This window comes from Porites lutea, chromosome 2 (assembly GCF_958299795.1).
Source record: "Porites lutea chromosome 2, jaPorLute2.1, whole genome shotgun sequence".
NCBI lineage: Eukaryota > Metazoa > Cnidaria > Anthozoa > Scleractinia > Poritidae > Porites > Porites lutea.
This window is the reverse complement of record NC_133202.1, coordinates 2,680,549-2,693,167: the sequence shown is the minus strand read 5'-3', so window position 1 is coordinate 2,693,167 and position 12,619 is coordinate 2,680,549. Positions and strand designations below refer to the sequence as shown.

Below are 12,619 nucleotides of genomic sequence, written 5' to 3'. Positions count from 1 at the left end.
GCTCTTCAGTAACTAACAACGTTTCAATTTCGTTAGAGTTGCATTTGTGGCCAACTGAGAGTAAATGGGTGGTCCAAAGAATAAGTAAGTATCATTGCGTATTTTCTAATCCCACGGGCGTAGCTTAGAAGTTGCTATAACCCCTTACTTAAGTTACTTTTCAAGAGCTAGTGTTAAGGTCTACTCACTGAGAACAGTTTACAAGGCAAACGTTTTAAGATCAAATAACCTTACTCAGCCATTTGTCTAAGTGACGACACTCACTTGAGGTAGAAAACAAAACGGTTGTCCTTAGGTTTTTGGATCTGTATTTTTATTCTCGAACTGAAATAAATGACATTAAAAAGAAAACTGATCTCTGATTCCCTTTAATGATTAGCTGAGATGATTAGAAAAAAAATCAAGGCATTTTGTCTTTGGTGATTATTTTCATTAATTCTCATAAGCTTTCCGTTGATTATGTATTGATAATGTTGAGAGAAAATTGATGTTGGTCACTCTTGGGCGTTAAAGGGTTAAACACCAAGTCCAACTTCCATGATGGAGCCTTAACTCAAAGTTTCAACTCGTGGTCTTTAGAGTCACTCACGACCCAACTCTTTATGGAACTATGAGGAGGTTATGTTAGGGTAATTTTTGACAAGCGACGTGGCATCGAAATAACGACATACAGATGAAACGGTGACAAACGACACTGAGATGGGTTAAAAGTACGACAACGACGAATAAAACAGCAAACTAATAGAACAGGTAGTAACAAATTCAGGGACATAATGTAACTTCTTCCTCTATGCGTGAAAGGAGTTGGTTTCAGTGAAATTTGGACAGGGGACATGCGTACCCTCTTCATGGGCCTATCTGATTCCCTTGTGGAATGGACTACACAGCTCTTACCTTGTCATGCAAAAGAAGAGTTGATCATATGTCTAGCTATCATAATTGCATTTGGATAAATCTCAGAAGTGAGCTCCGTCCAGTTGAAGGTAAGAGCTGAAGCCATGCAGAAGCTCAGTTTGTTCTGGGCCGATGGTAAAAGCAAGATGAACAAAATATTGAATCGCAGCATTTTATTGCAAGTATATCTTATAAGAGAATCTACCGATGGCATCAGTTCAAGTCGGCCTTCATTTCTATCGAACAGTTTTTCGGTCTTAAGCCGGCTGTAAGATGTTATTATGCATGATAAGGAACAAAACAGATATCATTTCAAATTACCACCCTTCCGTTCGTCAACGTTACAGTATGTAACGGGGAGAATACTCCTCTCTGAGGGGCAGAGAGGAGTGACTGAGCAAAGGGGCTCCCCAACGGGAAACCGACATACAAGCAAATTCAACCTGGGTATGAACTGTAAAGGGCAGGATTGATAAACATTTTAGCCAGATTCGGGAGCTAAATGTTATTTATTCTGGACAGGAAAGGCAATTAGACACATTGACTCGGAAAAGCACACACAAACGTGGCAAATTTTCAAAGTTGCAAAAAAAACTGACCTTGTTACGCTGTTTTTCGCTAGCCGGTAAGCCGTTGGGGGTTTTACTTACACCCCTATGAACAAAAGGCCTTGGATTCCGGAGTCCAGGTACTGGATTCCAGTCTTTGTCAATGGAACATGGATTCTGGATTCAAATCGTAAATGGGATTGCAGATTCCGTGAGCTGTATTCCAGGTTCCATAGCCCAGGATTCTCCATTCCACGAGCAAAGATTTCCCGCATTCAGGAATTCGGATTCCCTTGCATAAAATAAGGCGAAGGTAAAAAAAACCAACCTCCGCAGCCCAAAACCAAATACATATTAGAGGGTTGTATTCTGGATATAGTCGCCTCACTCGTTCACCTATTTTTGAGGCCACTGTGCGCCATGATGTTCAAAGGAAGCGAAAAGTGGCACGAGGCCATCAAACCCGCTTTCCGCTGGCGGACAAACTTCGAGTTACTCGCATAGTGCTTTCAACGACTCATAAATTGCTACAAACAAGCAAAATGTTTAATTTTAGCGTGTTAGGCCAAGCATTTAATCGCCTGTTTATTAATTTTGCGCAAAAGTAGATTCACTCCGTTTCCGAGGTTTCTTACAAAAAAAATTAAACCCAAGATGGCGGCCATAGGTCTTCTGTCTCTAGAAAAACCAATATCCGTCGTTTCGTTAGTTTTTCTTCTGGTTTCCTGTTCGTTTTGGTTATTTTGTTAGCTAAAAAGGTGGATGATGAATACCCGTAATAATTTGAAGCTCACATTCCTATATGAGAACTAACCAAATATCAAACAGGGTCAAGGGTCGAGCTTCCCACAAGCTTTCCGAAACCGGCGCCAAAGTGAAACTGAATTCAAGTGTGCATTAAGCATACACGCAAATAAATAAATGGCAAATAAACAATAAAGAAATATATATGTATCAGACAGGAAATGTCGAGATAAATAAAAGGTAGTAAAAGGCTTTGAAAGATTGAAAAAGCTAACCAAGTAATAGCATTACGTGAAAAGGCCACATGACGTCTTTGTATTTAATACATCACAAAACAAGGGCTAATCGAAAACCCACACAGATGTCAAGACCAAACGGAAAACCCAATTTCCGGCTTCCATTTCCTCAAAAACCCGTAACGTGTTTTACCGGACTTGTCTGAAATTTTTTAAAATGAATTGAAGAAAATGCAGATACACTAGTAGCACTTCTTACTTTAGTTTGTTTTGTTTAGAGATTAAAGACCCGAACATCTCTTTACAGTCTCCCTGTATTTTATTTGAAATCTTTTGGTAAACACTGCTCTCTACAGGCCTACAACAATATAAACCTGCGAGTACTAAATTACCAAATATATGTTTAACGGGTCAACAAGGCCTAGTGAAAACAGAAACAAAAAATAGATGAATGACTTGACCTTCCGGTACTTGAGCACCGGAGAAAAATATATATTTATAAACGGGATATCAGTTGCCGGTTCAACCGCATCAAACGTACGGAGATAATAATTTCCACGACACAAGTATTAAGAAATTTTGCAAGAATTCCAGCACGAAAAATGAGCTAAAAATTAAGAGCGTGTTTAAAGCGTGGGAAAGAAGGGTTGTACCCCACTAGGAAGTAACAACAAAACGTGCGTCCTGTACGCAAAAGCATTATCAAACCAAAACTCCTTACATTAGGATACTGCACGCAAACCTTAACGCATTATTTGACTAGTAATTCTGTTAAGCAATACACGGTTTCTGATATCAACACTTCTTGAAAGATGATATAAGAAGTTGTTACGACGTTGTTATCGAAACCCGTTTTGCTTTTTTCGATTCTGCTCTCGTTCTTTGAGGCCTGAGCACAGGTTTGGAAAACTTTCGTGATGTCACTATGACTCAGACGCTAACGAATCCATAGCGGTTAGGCCCTCCAACTACAAATTTTCATATATGGATCGTTGTTTCATGTTTGTCAAAGTTATTCTGTTCCAAACAGTTATGACTTAATTCATACGTTAACGTCTAAGCCATGACCTGATAGAATGTTTTGTGAAAGAGTTTCGCTTCACCGACTAGTGAAACCTTTCAATACAAAAAAATTAAGAGCGCTGGATCGGAGCAGTCAGGGATACGTTAACCCACCCATAACAAAGGCCAGCACACAGTGTATTTATCTGACATAAATGTGGAGGACTATTTGACGGCCAGAGATCATTTACCATATTCCTACTCAAGGCCACTTTGCGACTGCCCCTTCCACAGACTTTCCCAACCTGGTTTAATAGTGGGGAGCAGGGAGTTATATTATATTGCTACCTGGAGACAAGTGAGTAGCGGTGTGAGGGGGATACTGGCCACTTAATTCAAGCTTTTCGCACGATCCCATGGCGGCTCTGCCATATATGATGAACTGTCGGGTATGCCGCTGCTGTGGAGGGTAGCTTTTTGAAGTCAATTATTTAGGGATAAGGTGTAAAAGGTTAGCCTGCAATCCAAGCGTATCTTTGGGTGAGCTTAAGCCGGTTGTTTATCGTTTGGTAATGCCGTGGCTGACATATTTTTGATTTTATCAATGAGATAGATTATGGCTCATAGAAGTAGCTACCCTTAAAGTAGACTAAAGAATGTGTCGGGGTCGAGTGAAGGGTTAGAATTCAACATGATGGTTACGCAAGCCAAAAAAAAAAATTGCGCATTCAAATGCTCGCTAGGATTTGGTCCAAAATGGAAAACTGATTAGTACCGTGCAATAGGGAATTACGATGAGAGTTTTTCAGCTTCATAGTTTAGCTCATAGTCTGGTCTAGGTTAGCTTTGTGACAGCAGCCCATGGAAATTTTTGGGCTTTAAGTCTAGAGTAGATATGCAAAATGTACCCTGCGACTAAGGCCGAATAGAAATTGAGGGCTCCAGAATCCCAGTCTGTTAAAAAAAGTTTGTAACTTATTATAGACGCTTCACTATGTCAATAAAAAGGTCCAGATATTCAAGCGAGTGCTAACGAAGAATAACAGCAACAGTTTCTCAGGTTCGTGTTATTCTAGGACTGGGTTAGGGTGTATGCCCAGGTGGTTTTCTGACAGGGGCCCAAAGAACGTTAGGTGCGTACGAGCCGTAACACACTGTGCCCTGATGTAATAATGAGATGCTTGCTCCGTATGTGCTCAGAACACGGGCTGTTTGCAATGCTCACGGTTTGTACGGCGTGTACAATGGGGCAACTACTCTTTACGGTGAGTAACCGAGTGCGGAAGTATTGGAAATGACTGGGGGAAGGGGGTGTTTGCTCAAGCTACTTCCATCCTTGTATGTTATTTTATTTAGATATTATCCCTCTACTGTCTGCAGTTAGCCAACATAAGTGTCATTGTTTAAATTTATCCAGTTAATCTTGGGGCTTAGGGCCTGTTAGTCCAGTTTTCTTTTTCTCGTAGGTACAGTTTTGTGATCATTTTCCAGTCGGAGTAGTTCAGCGAAGATACAATAGATCAATGACCATACAGAATTACAATAACCATAGAACAGGAAAATTGACAAGCTCCCGAGAATTCACAAGAATTCCCAAGAATTGTCAGAAATTAATTTAACCGTAACTACATTCATCAAAAGAACGGAGTCTTATTCCAGTAATATAGCTATGAAGGGTACAAGGCTTGAATTGAATTTCGCTATTTCTAAACGTAAATTTTAAAAAAACCATAGGGGGCAAAAATAAGACGCGACTGACGCGCAACCACTGACGACTCGTCATCACGAGGTTGCACTTCACCGGGTGAGATGAAATTGTTACCTTGTCAGTCTTCGACATATTAACTGAACCCACATTTCGAGCGAATGCTGAAACATTTCAGCCATTACAAATTATACTAAAACAGGAATGTTTAGTGCCCTACTTACAATTGATTGGACGCAAACCTCACATTTGTTAGCAGCTACTGTCGCTGTAAGGTCCAGTAACTGCTAGAAGTCAATCTGAACATTTTGTTTCGGGATGAAAACATAATCTGCGTGTGCAGACAGTCCGCAGAGGTGACATATATACTGTATTTTTATAGCGTAATAGTAATCAGCGTAGCTGAACCCTTTCGAGGCGCTCGCTACTGCGACCGGTAAAATTTTTAACTAGACACACACGTGACCGCAGCGCTCTATCGCAACGGTAGTCACGCGTGTTTGAACTGTGGACACTGTGTTACACGAATACGGCCCGAAATCCATTTTATAAACACATGCATGGAGTGAGGATAGCGATAAGGCAGAATTGTTTGAGCGCTGATTTGCATGCAACAATACTGAGGTGAGATCCTGGCTTGCAAACAGTATCGTTTTTTATAAGTCAGACACCTCTTTTACATCTCGATACTGACCTAAATGATCATGGCGGTTCTGGGGTTCTGATCTACACGGTTAACTGCGCATATATTATGTCAAAAACATGATGATTAATTATTTTAATACGAATTTACATGGTGGGAGGGTAACTTTCAGAACTTTGTGCTAGGGTTGAAGTTAGTTCTGGTTTACAAGCAACTTTCACAGGTAGGGTTATCCTATCAACCGGCTCAACTTTACCAGATATACAGATGTGTTTCGTAATGCGTGACATTCTTCATAACGTCTAAGATTTGAGATAAAACTTGAAGTTCTCTGAGGAAAACACGAAATTCACGAGAAAACGGGAAAATATTATCATCATATAGAGAAATTACCTTGCATTGTTCAGATGTTTATAATTTAGCTCAGAAATTGGAAAATTCCGTTCAAATTGTCATGAAGATTACTCAGGTCACGCATCACGGAGGAAAGTTGTCCCGGGTAGACGAGTCAGTGACGAGTTATCCCTTGCAGAGCGTTTACAGGGCAGGTAGGAAAACCCTCTTGCTATGGAAACCCTAGCGCTCAGGTAGGGTTACCCTAGCGCTAGGGTATCCCTACCTGCCTTGTAAACACGTCTAAAAAAAGAAGAAATGCGCGAGTGCTCGAGTGCCCGTCTGGCTGGGTAACCCTAGCATCAGGGTTACCCTCACTGGAAATAAGTATCTATACACCGTATTCACAAATGGCGGACACGCGGGAAAAAACTGGTGCCTAGTCATGAAAGCGAGGCGTTGGAGGATAAACAAAAATTGCAAATGAAGACTTTCAGTGAACTTGCAGAGCGTTTAGCACGGATTCCACCTAAAATAACTTTGTACAGACTTCTTTTTAAATACAATTACGTGGGATGTCTTCTGCTTTTAACGTTTAGTCGTGATTTGCTGTTTGCAATCAAAAGGGACGCGTATATCTTCAAGGAAACAGGATGATTTTGTAGGTTTCCGAAGCATCAGAAGTTCGACAAGTGGACGATGGCTGGAGAAAAGCGGCAAACATTTTTGCCCAAACTTCACATTGAAACCGAGTACAAAAGCCAGCTCGCTGCAATTCGGTGAAACAGAAATATAAACAAATCTTGGCGACAGGAAAAAAAGAAATAAGCGACAGATATATGGCCTACTTGTTAACGCAAGAGATGTCTGCCGTTGAACAAAACAGTTCAAGTCGAGATGGAAAAAAGGAAGACAGGAAAGAAGAGGTGACTGAGGTTTCGATGAAGTTATTTTTGATTTTTGTTTGCCAGGACGTTATTCTCTGGTTTTTATCGATGAAGGACATCAATTAGAACTATTTTTTTAGTATAAATGCAGGAGTGATCGAGTGGAATACGCTCAAAATTTCAACTACTTACTCGGCAGACTCGGTAAGCCGGCCACATATCATTTCAGCGAGTAATTTCGTATTTCTTATCTTTGGCTGTTAAGAGTTTTAACTTTATGTTCCATAATATTTTAGAGTTGAAGAATACATGAATAAATAAAATGATGGTCTGACGGATCCAGACTCGAATTTAATTATTCGAAACAGAAGCTTGCCGTGTTCAGTCCTGACACAAACATTGCCTTAAAAGTTTAACCTAGTAAAATGTAAGGTTTATACCACTTTTTTACCAAGAACTCTCTGAGATAATGCCCTAAAGGAGACCAGGCAAATAGCAAGCCGTAAGATTCACACACTACAGCTTCTAATTTTGATAAAATTAGTTTTCATTAGTTCGCAATGACAAAGAAATCATGAGATTTTTGCTAAGCTCTGAAAACGTACCTCTAACAATTCACTCCAAAGCGACGGAATTAATATGATCTAAAGGAAGTTGTAAGTACAGACATACATAGATACATAGATATGTATAAAATGACACTGACATGAATGAATGAGCCTCGTGAATAAATCTTTCACCCACTCTCGACTCGACCTGTTTTGTGTAATAGCGGAGGTCTCTTCCGTTGACAAGTAGGCCATATATCCGTCCCTTATTTCTCTTTTTCTCGCCACCAATATCTATTTTTATTTCTGTTTTACAGAATTGTAGTGATCTGGCTTTCGTATTCGGTTTCAGTGTGAAGTTTGGGCCAACACGTTTGCCGCTTTTCTCCAGCCATCGTCCACTTGTCGAACTTCTGATGCTCCGGAAACCTACAAATTCATCCTGTTTCCTTGAAGATATACGCGTCCCTTTTGATTGCAAACAGCAATCACTACTAAACATTAAAAGCAGAAGACGTCCCACGTAACTGTATTTAAAAAGAAGTCCGTACAAAGTTATTTTAGGTGGAATCCGTGCTAAACACTCTGCAAGTTCACTGAAAGTCTTCATTTGCAATTTTTGTTTATCCTCCAACGCCTCGCTTTCATGACTAGGCACCAGTTTTTTCCCGCGTGTCCGCCATTTGTGAATACGGTGTATAGGGCGCGTATTAGCGTCAGCGAGACTATAACTCCCAAAAATTCCTGAGAATTCTCAAGAATTGTATTTCGAATTCCCTTGTCAAATTGAAACACACATTATTCTCGAGAATTCTTGGGAACACCCGAGAAGTCCCAGAAGGTGTGAAATTCTTATAGAGAGCCACAGTGACTGAAATTCGGAAATTCCGTGGAATTTCGCGAATTTTATAAAGTTGCAAGCTTTCTCAAAAATTTTCAAGAAGTACTAGGAATTCTTGAGATTTACTTTGTTACCGAGAATTCTTGGGAATTATTTCGCACGGGAAAAAAAGGCGCGTTTACAACTTCTTTCCAAGTTTTCCAACACTTTGGTACAATTGTGCACTAAAGACTTTCATCGTCACTGCTTGGATTTGTTTGCTTTTCACTAAACCTTTTAACACACTCTTTTTCGAAGACATCCATTGCATCAGCATCAATAAGTACGAAACGAATGTCTACTAACGTTGTACCTTCTTGTTCCTTTACACCCCCAGTTTTCTGCTCTGAAGCTTTCTTCATTGTTTCCTTTCCAGTTTTCTTTTTCTCTGCTTTTGTTCCTTTCACATCTGCTTTCTCAGCGTCTTCTTTTTTCTGCAATTTAGTCTTTTTTAACTGCTCCAGGTACTGTTCCACTCCGTTAAGCATAGACGAGGCACACAGGTCTATTGGGACACCAAACAGTCCAGAGCTAATGGCAGGTAAAGCGATGGAAGATAAGCACAGCTTAGATGCCAGTTTAAGACTCTCGACGCACGCCGTGTGAAGCAGATTTATGGTTTTCTTTTTAGATTGCTTTTCCCATTCCGGACCCACAGCATGTATGACATACTTGCAAGGCAAATTCCCGGCCTTGGTATAGACTGCTTCACCCAAGCTCAGTGGCCTACCTCGCCGTTTTCTCAATTCATCCGATTCGCTCTGAATATCAGGGCCACCTTTCTTGACAATAGACCCTGCAAGGCCAGCTATATGCTGCAGAAACTCGTTTGCAGGGTTAACGATTGCATCAACATTCTCACTCGTTATGTCTCCATAACGTAAGGAAATGTTGACACCACCCTCCGTGCGATAGGAATATGTTACTATGGAAACGCTTCCTGGCCCTGCCAAGGCCATTTGCTGAGCTTCAAAGAGCACATCACCACCAACAGTCTGTTCGTGCATTCTCTCTTCTAAATTCAATTTCACTTGCTCGACCGATGCAGTATCTCCATAAACAACGAAAGGACCGTTTTCTTGCAGCTGACCCAATATAACTGGGAACTCTGACGAGAGGTATTGGATCAAAGAAACAGCCACTTCTTTATCCTTGCCCTTTAAATCCAACTCCCAAGTAGACATACCCTGTGAGGCTGAATTGAGAACCATAACAAATTTACTACAAGCTTCATTGTACCTAACCGGATCACACTCTTGTGTAGGTTTCAGTGTAACTTGGGTGTCAGAATTCACAATCTCAAAGGAGACGAGGCAATCCTTGCTGATATCCTGTACCTGTTTCGTATAAAACTGTCTTATGAAGCTCACAGCTAATGGATCAGTGTTAAACGTCTGTATGTCAGATATCACAGGATGGGCAACTCCTTCGGTTTCTTCTGTGTCGATTTTCCCACTGTAAAGATCTTTTTCCTCAGCGACGTCGTAAACTGGCGTCGCTATAATAACACCAGCGTTCTCACCATCAGACGTATTCGATGTCATAGTTTTGTTGATTGCTCTTTCCTTCCCTGCTGAAACATCCTCGACGTTTAACGAACAGTTGCCTAGTTTATCAGAAATGTTCTCATTTGGCATTAAATACTTTTGAAGGAGTGATTGACAGTCATTGATCACCCTTAGTGATCCATGAATCAAAAAGTATCGCTCTTTATACTCAAAGGACATACCGGTACCTATCTTCGCTTTGATTTTGTCCAGAAGCTGTGCAACCTCGTGTGGCGAAATGTTCAACTCATTGGGATCCAGAGTTGCCGTAACTTTTGAAAAAACCTTACAAATTGTAAAAGAAAGAAAAAAATTCCAATCACTGCACAATACTTCAAAGGAACAATGCTTAGAAGACCATTAAAATAGGCGGGTGAAAACCTAAGGAAAGACATTATCTTAATCATAAAGGGATAAAGATGACCAGCAGTATTTTGACAACATTATAAAAAAGAAACAGGCAAGTCAAGGCATAGTTGCCAAGGGTCAAGAAGCACAAATGAATGGTAGAGTATTGACCACAACAATATTCATGCTGTAAATTTAGGAAGGTTCAGGGAAAGCAGAACATTGTTTCAAGTGGGGAGCATGAGTAGTGACATTGTGGGTTGGCTGAAGAGACGCTTTTCTTAGTAAGTCTGTCCCTGGGGGTGTGTGTGCAGCATGCTTCAAGAAATCGTATCAGCAATTCCAGAGCAAATTATGCGATTTTCCTGACCCTTTCTTTTAGATATTTTGGACCCGACCCAAAATCCAACACCTTGCTGACTTCAAAGCAGAGGGTTGAATGAGGCATGTACACTCTGACACATGAACCCAGCTGCCTAGATTTAAGTGTTTCAGTTAACATCAATATTTGAGAAACGCTCTCTTCTCAAGAGGCAAATAATAATAAACATTTGTTTCTCTTTTAGACTGTAAAAAAACTTCAGACCAAAGCATACGTTATTTCAGACTACAAAGGTTAAAAAGCTGTACCCAAACAAGGGCATAAAATGGTTACCATTAAATGAGGGAGTACCCCACCCAACTCCATACCTGCCAACTCTCCCGGTTTTCCCGGGAGTCTTCAAGTTTTCCATCAAATCTCTCGGTCTCCCGGTTAGAGCACCAAATCTCCCGGATAAAATGGACTTTTGAGCATTTCTGTGCTTTAGTTTAAAATTTAGTCCATTTTCACAAAATTCGAACTTTTTGTATTCATTGTACAGTTTCTGGGACATTTTTGCACATGTTTAGTCAATGACAAAGATTAGTTCGTTATTACAATGATGAAAGCGCATTTTGATTCCATGTTCTTCATGTAAGAAGTCATATAATGTCCTAAGGCAATTTGTTGGCGCGTGGAGGGGGGGTGGGGGTGTTGGTGCTGTTTGACATTAGGGGGTGGGGGGGGGGTGTAGTGCAAAATAGAGATTCTCCAGATTTAAGATCTCCGGAGGTTGGCAGGTATGCAACTCATTTGTTGAGACAAGATGCACGGATTCCAAGCGTTACTTTAACTTACTTCACCACCGACAGTTTTTTTCTCTTGATATTGACTAATGTTAAGCACACCTCCTTCAATCCTATGTTCTGTTTTGAGAACTGCTTCTACAGCTATAAAAATACACAAAAAAGAAAAACGTGTTCATTAATTAGTATCGGTAACTGAAGTCTAAGAATTAATGCAGCTGAAATAAACAGTAATCTCACGCACTGGTCTAACCAAATTCTGGGTGTGTCACAAGAACCATTACTGCGTCACACAACTGACAAGAAATCATATCCATGCAAGTCACGTAACAGAGTACTTCTACAATTTAAAAATATTCCACTATGAGCAGAATACTGGTAGGAAGATTTCCTCAGACATTTTTAGGCACATCATAAAGACGTGCATGTCTTAATGGGTGTTAATCGTGTTTGAGGGTAAGTTGTATTGTTGGCCTAAGTGTCAGTATTTGTGTAGAACAACGAAACCTTTCAGCAGTGAACGGGAATTAAAGTGATACATGTATTGCACTTTGTAAAAAAAATAAATAAATAATTCGTTCACATCTTACTTTCCGCATCTTCAAATGTTACAATAGCGCTGTTTCCGTTTTCTGCGAGAGATATCGATGACACATCGCCGCCGCCATGTTTGCGCTGTTGAAAATGAATCACAAGTGCCTCTTCTTTGGTCCCCGGAGGAATGTTCGATACTACGATACTCTTCAAAATGTCGTCTTTACTTACCTTCCCACGACTCAAGCGAGAGCACGCCATAACGCTCAGTAGTGGGTAAAAACTATTGACGTTGGAGTTCGTCAGACTGATTCGTAGTTTTAAAGCGTCGTTAAGAAGGTAGAATGAAACGCGAGAACGTCATTGCATAAATTATCTTTTGAAAGAAACAGGGGAATCCCCGGTTATAAAATTGTGCTTTTTTTAAAAAAAGAGTAATTGATATTGTAAGACATAAGTTCAGAAAGTTACATATCAAACTGCCTTTTTCACGCCCAAAGATAATGCAATAGAAGGAAATTATAGCATGAACGTTCAAAAAGTGAATTTAAATAAAATTCTTGTGACGTGGTTTCTTGGAACTAGACTGCCTATGTGACAACATTTCTCGGAAAAGAACCAGCTGTGGGAGAACAAAGATAACCAATGAGTGATCTCCCATAA

At 40.3% G+C, this 12,619-nt stretch overlaps 1 protein-coding gene across 1 annotated transcript; it reads right to left on the bottom strand.

The window, feature by feature from the left end:
* Window positions 1-8,063: 8,063 nt before the first annotated feature.
* Window positions 8,064-12,269, bottom strand: LOC140927405 (uncharacterized). Its single transcript, XM_073377046.1, has 3 exons — window positions 12,013-12,269; window positions 11,475-11,566; window positions 8,064-10,252 (listed from the first exon to the last, which is right to left on the bottom strand). The coding sequence occupies exons 1-3, from the start codon at window positions 12,215-12,217 to the stop codon at window positions 8,606-8,608; spliced, it is 1,944 nt and encodes a 647-aa protein (XP_073233147.1). The 5' UTR covers window positions 12,218-12,269; the 3' UTR covers window positions 8,064-8,605.
* Between the last annotated feature and the right edge of the window lie 350 nt (window positions 12,270-12,619).

Excerpts from the sequence above, each read along its gene's own strand:
- LOC140927405 (XM_073377046.1), bottom strand. The coding sequence starts at position 12,217 with ATGGCGTGCTCTCGCTTGAGTCGTGGGAAGGTAAGTAAAGACGACATT. Across the intron at positions 11,567-12,012 it reads AACATTTGAAGATGCGGAAA|CTGTAGAAGCAGTTCTCAAA; the intron begins GTAAGATGTGAA and ends GTATTTTTATAG. Across the intron at positions 10,253-11,474 it reads AAAAAACTGTCGGTGGTGAA|GTTTTTTCAAAAGTTACGGC; the intron begins GTAAGTTAAAGT and ends ACAATTTGTAAG.